This window comes from Cyprinodon variegatus, unplaced genomic scaffold (genome assembly GCF_000732505.1).
Source record: "Cyprinodon variegatus isolate N-32 unplaced genomic scaffold, C_variegatus-1.0 Scaffold65, whole genome shotgun sequence".
Classification (NCBI taxonomy): Eukaryota; Metazoa; Chordata; class Actinopteri; order Cyprinodontiformes; family Cyprinodontidae; genus Cyprinodon; species Cyprinodon variegatus.
Window position 1 is genome coordinate 1,393,317 of NW_015150518.1, and position 6,224 is coordinate 1,399,540.

The 6,224-nt window shown below is 35.3% G+C and overlaps 1 protein-coding gene across 1 annotated transcript in view; it reads left to right on the plus strand.

The window, feature by feature from the left end:
* Window positions 1-403: 403 nt before the first annotated feature.
* The window catches only part of ankrd1 (ankyrin repeat domain 1 (cardiac muscle)), a 15,731-nt gene continuing 9,910 nt past the window's right edge, over window positions 404-6,224 (plus strand). The window contains exons 1-5 of the mRNA XM_015371809.1: window positions 404-549; window positions 1,689-1,847; window positions 4,657-4,785; window positions 5,317-5,424; window positions 6,090-6,221. Coding sequence (XP_015227295.1) covers window positions 523-549; window positions 1,689-1,847; window positions 4,657-4,785; window positions 5,317-5,424; window positions 6,090-6,221 — 555 coding nt within the window. The 5' untranslated portion in view covers window positions 404-522. The remainder of the gene's footprint in view (window positions 550-1,688; window positions 1,848-4,656; window positions 4,786-5,316; window positions 5,425-6,089; window positions 6,222-6,224) is intronic.

Sequence of the window (6,224 nt, forward strand, 5' to 3'; positions counted from 1 at the left end):
CAGTTTTCTGGAAGTTTGTTCCAGATAAGTGGAGCATAGGAACTAAATGCTGCTTCTCCATGTTTAGCCTGAATCAAAGGTAAATTATTATTATATATAAAATGCAATAGAGTTTAAGATCCTGATATACTTTCTAAATAAATAAAAACACAATAAAACATGATAAGAAGACAGAATTAAGGTGTGAAGCTGATTCAAAGAATGGCTTTAAAGTTTCCATGACCTTATCAGCAGAGTGACGCCTCTTCCCCTCCTGTCTTTGCATGCAGACGCACTGATGCCCAAACTGGGCAGGAGGACAGGAGCTGAGAGGCTGCAGCGTGCATGAGGGCGGTAACACGACCCCAGCTGAGCGGCTCAGCCCATTCTTTATGTCTGCAGACGTTTGACAGCATATATAAGAGCCAGAGGCTGCAGAGAAGACAGACAGACAGACAGACAGAGAGGGACGCTCGCCATCCCTGCAGGACACCAGTGGACCTAAATCTGCCCCCAGGCTGCTCAGAACTTCTCACAACCAGAATGGGACTGCTGAGTGTGGAGGAGCTGGTAGGTTCTCCTAAATTAACTGAGAATGAAGGTGTGCAGGATCAGAGAAAGGCTTTCATTTGAAATTAAAAATCCTCCATAGCTCAGACTTTACCGTGGATGCTGCACGCTGCATGTTGTGTTTTGATATTTCAGTCCCTAAATTAAAAATGTAAGTCTGAATAAGTGAACATCTCTTAAATTAAGTGCATTTCTCTTGAATCGAGCAGGCAAGTGAGACACTTTGGATATAGAACAAGACGATTTACATTTAAAATAAGAAAAAAACAACTGCAGTCTCTTATTTCAAGTGCATAATAGCTTATTATTTTATTTTAAGGCTAAATACATTCATTCCATCGGCGAATCGTCCCATTTACCCACTCATATTAAGGATAAATACGCTTATTCTAAGATTTTTTTTTATTTATTTTAGGCTTGTTTTTTCAGTGTGGATGTTGCAGCGTTTAAGCGCATGTTTTGTGTTTTGATATTTCAGTCTATAAGTTATAAGTCTTTTTTTTTCATAAAACCAGTGAGTTTGTTCTTTAATTAAACAGGTAAGTGAGATATCTTGCCAATGGAAGAAGACGATTTACATTTAAAATAAGAAAATATAAATGCTTTGTCATATTTCATGTGCATTTTATCTAGTTATATTATTTTAAGAGTAAAAATAATAATTCCATTGGCAAATCATCTTATTTATCTACTCAAATTAAAGGTGAATACACTTAATTTAAGACATTTTTAACGTACTTCTAGATTGTTTTTACAGTGTAAATACTTCACTGGAAAAAATTCTAAATAACTCTTGAATTGAGGATATAAGTGGGAAACTTTCCTAATGCAAAAAGATGACTTACATTTAAAATAAGAAAAAATTATTGCATCGTCTTATTTCAAGCGCATATTGTCTTGTTTTAAGAGTGATAATCCACGTCCACAGGCAAACTATCTCATTTACCTGCTCAAATTAAGGCTAATAAACTTAATTTAGGAAATTTTGACTAATTCCTAGATCAGTTTTGCATTGTTTAGTGTAAATTAATTAAAGATTCTACTTTTTAAAATCCAAATTTGTCCAAATATTCCCTACATCTTGTAAAATCCATGAGGGCGGGGTTTGTGTGTCTCACCTTTATGATTCCCTCCTCCAGGTGACTGGAAAGAGGTCAGAGGGCAGAGAGGCCAGCGACTTCCAGGGGGGCGCGTACGAGGCGGCCGTCAACCAGGAGAAGCAGGATGAGCGGGGGTCGCTGGCAGGAGGAGGTGGGCCGCAGGAGGAGCGGGAGGAGGTCAGCGTGGCGGCTCTGAATGTGAGTGAAGCAGCAGCTTCCTTCTCCTCCATGAACAAACCAAACCTTTTCCACATCAGTCAGCAGCTGGTTGCTCGCTGCCTCTGACATCTAACTGGCTCTAAACAAAAAAAACATCTCAGTCATTTTTACAAGATTAGGAAACTAATCTAAAGGGAAAAAACCAGGAAACATTTTTACACCGTTTTACTTTTAACTTAAAATAACACCTATCAGACCGATGTTTGCTGAAGACAATTATAAAACATTAAATCATTATCTAATGTTTATCTTAAAGTTTTCTCTCAGTTAGTTTAATAAGTTACCAAATTCTAATTGACTGTCAAAACATTACACTGGAAAAAATAGAAATCTAGATAAGTCATTTTTTCTTAAAATAAGTGCATTTATTCTTGGATTGAGGAGATAAAAGAGACATTTTGCCAATGGAACAAGACAATTTACACTTAAAATAAGAAAACACAATTGCATTGTTTTATTTCAAGTGCACTTTATCCAAGTATCTTATTTTAAGAGTAAAAATAATCCTTCCATTGGCAAATTATCATATTTACCTGCTCAAATTAGGGGTAAATACACTTAATTTAAGACATTTTTTCCTATTTCTAGATCGTTTTTCCAGTGTAAACCTTTAAACTCTTTTACATAAGAAAAAAAGGGATAAAAAGACAACTAAAATTATTTATCTTTAATAACTACGCTGCAAAAACAATCAATAAATAAGTAAAAATGTCTTGAATAAAGTATATTTAGCCTTAATTTGAGCAGCTAAATAATATTACTTGCCAATGGAATCTTTTATTTATTTTTACTGTATTATTGCATTTTTACTTGAAATAGGTCAATGCAACTGTTTTTTTCTTAAGTGTAATCTGTCTTGTTTCGTTGGCAAAGCGTCTCACTTTCCTCCTTAATAAGAAAAATTACTTTCTTAGGTTTCTATTTTTGCAGTGTGCAGGAATCAAATTGTCCCAGTATGAGGTTGAATCTAAAACAATCTGAGTGCTTAATGTTTGGGTTTTTCATTATCAAGGTATGAAAACATATTTTTCTCAGAAGTTCAAATTGTACCTCGGTATACGGAAGAGAATTAGGGCCACAATTTTTTTTTAAGTATTTCAGTGTAATATGAGGAAAAATTCAGAATTCTGACTTTTTTCTCAGAATTCTGACAGCTCACAAACCGTTTTCATGACTGTTTTAGAGACTAGCTCTCTTGTTTTCTCTTTTGCTTTTCCATTAATTAAATAGCATCACCGGGATCCCTCAGGGACGTAAAAAAAAAAAACCTCAGATCTTTGTCAGTGAAGCTGAGTGCTCCATATCTTTGCCTTCATGGAGCCCATCTTAAGATCCACAATTCTGGGATAAAAGTCAGAGTTCTGACTTTTTTCCCATATTAAACTGAAATAATATTCAAAAAGAAGTTACTTTTTTTTTTCCAGTGGCCCTAATCCTCGTCCGAGATTCAGAACTTTAAAAAAAACCACTATATTCTGTGGCATATTTTCTGGTGGCCAAAGCTCACCGAACCCTGGAAACGATTCTTTAAACCACTGGAGTGATTTAAATAGTAATCTGCTCAGATCTGTGCAGCAGTCGAGAACACCTTTTTTAATTTTTTTTATTTTAGCCTTTAAAGTGTCATTAGTTTTTTATTTACTAAACATGTTTATGATATTTGTAAGATTATTTATTAGTGCAAAAACTTTGTTTCTGATCAAATCTGACGTTAGATGTCAGTTTTATTCAGCTTCTACTCATTTAGCTTTTATTAAATACAGATTGGATCATTATAATAAGCTACTGTTGAAATGGGACAAAGATTGCTTTGTTTTTAATAGTGTATCTGGCGCCATCTAGAGGTATGCAAACTCATAACATTTAATTAATTAGTGACTCTAAAGTTGGTGATTTAATCCTTTGGCTTTTAAGACAATCATATTATTTCTAAACTGAATGTCTGCAGCTAGATATAGATTTAAAACTAATTGTTTGTATAAAATCTATATATTTTTTAGAATAAAGTTCAGCAATAAATATTACAGCCTCTAAAGGTTAAAGGCCACTTTAATAGGACTAACAGCAAGCTTTCAGGAACTCTAAAAAAAGGGGTTGGGGCTGAAAAGATAGCTGGAAGGAATCAACTCTATCGCTGCATTCTAGGTTTTTGGTCCAGTCTTGGTCGTAGAGGTTGTGTTCTTTGTTAGTTCTTTCTTTTTGACTAACTGCGTACCATCACACTGGAAAAACCATCTAGAAATAAGTAAAATTCCTTAAATTAAGTCTATTTACCCTTAATTTGAGTCAGTAAATGAGATAGTTCGCCAATGAAATGAGTATTTTTACTCTTAGAATAATATAATAAGATAATATGCACTTGAAATAAGATAATGCAATTGTGTTTTCTTGGTTTAAGTGTAAATTGTCTTGTTCTATTGTCTTTTACTTCCTCAATCCAAGAACAAATGCACTTATTTCAAGAAAAAATGACTTATCTAGATTTGATTTTTTTTCCAGTGCAGGAAACTTACCTTTGATTCTGTTGAACTTTTTCAAAGTTTACTCTGTAGTTTGCTGTTGAAGCTGTTTTGCAAGATAACTTGTAACCAGATGCATTTATTGGTTTATTCTGAGCATCTTCCCAGCATTACCAGTTTGCTGTAAGAAAGGAAACTTTTTTTATGAATTACTTTCTAAAACTTGCATGTTTCCTGCCAGAACGAGCAGTTAAAGTTCTGTGAAGTCTTTGTTCTGTTGGATTGTCTGGAGTTGAAGAAACTTTCTGTTCTGTTTTTTTCTGTGACAGACGGATAGAAGCGGGAGGCTGAAGCTGGAGACGGTGGATGATCTGTTCAACATCCTGCAGCTGAGGAAGAGGAGGAAGGAGAGGAAGTCTTCTGTCTGCAAGAAAACTGAACCGGAACCAGAACCGGTGGTACGAGCGTTCTGCTCCCGTTTCTACCGCTTCCATTCATGAAGCTGAAGATAATAAATGTGTTTTTAGTCGACTGAGATCTGGACTCCTGTTAGATGGACTAACAACGGGTCATAGACCGGACTGAACCTGTGTGTCCTGCACAGGCCAGCTGACAGCTTTCCCAGGGCCCCGGGATAACACAGGCTTTTTGGCCCCCCCCCCATCTATTGAATTTAATGCACTTGTTAAACCTTTCTCTTCTTCATAAGAGAACAGAAAGCATAGCAGGGAAAACATTGTCTTTTTTGAGCTGCTGTATATCAGGCAGTTCCTAACTATTTCCCCTCCATTGTGGGAAATAGAATAGATACCTGAAGATTTTAAAACAGGATTTTTTTAAACTAGAAATGTTCTCAATTTTGGGACAATTTGGTCTGATAAAGAGTAGAATTATATACATGTTTAAGCCAGAATAATCAGACATTTAAATATGAGTTTCCTAGGACTTTAAAGAAAACATATTTAAAATCTGCAGTGTGTTCCTTACAGCCAGAGACGGTGGACGAGCAGCTCTTTCTGACGGCAGTCATGGAGAACAAGCTTCCTGTGGTGGAGAAATACCTGAGCGATGGAGGAAACCCCAACGCAGCAGATCATGTGAGAGACAGACAGCAACATGGGACTCTACACTGGAAAAACCATCGAGAAATAAATGAAAATGTCTCAAATTAAGTGTATTTACCTTTAATCTCAGCAGGTAAAGGAGAAAGTTTAGCAATGGAATGAGTATTTTTACTCTTAAAATAAGATAATTAGATAATATGCACTTAAAATAAGACAATGCAGTTGCCTTGTCTTATTTCAAATGTAAATTGTCTTGCTCCATTGACAAAATGTCTCCTTTACCTCCTCAATCCAAGAACAAATGCACTTATTTTAAGAAAAAAATGACATCTAGATTTAGATTTTTTTCCAGTGTACGACCCTTACACTGCATAAACGATCTAGAAATAAGTCAAAGATTCTTAAATGAAGTGTATTTACCCTTACTTTGAGTAGGTAAATAAAATGATGTGCCAATAGAATGAGTATTTTTACTCTTAAAATAAGATAATGGCATAATATGCAATTGAAATAAGAGAATATAATTGCTTTGTCTTATTTCAAATGTAAATTGTTTTGTTCTGGCAAAGTTTCTCACTTACCTCCTCAGTTCAAGACAAAACACACATATTTTAAGAAATTTCATTTTTTTTTTGCAGTGTAGAGGTTATTCAGGAAGGATGCAAGAACAGTTTTTAATTTTTATTTTTTATGTCCAGTTTCAGAGAACGGCTCTGCATAAAGCTTCCTTCAAAGGACATGTGGAGGTGATGAGAAGACTTCTGGAGGCCGGAGCTGCCATCCAGCAGAAAGACAAGGTCCTACACTGCAAAAAATCTAAATCTATACAAGTC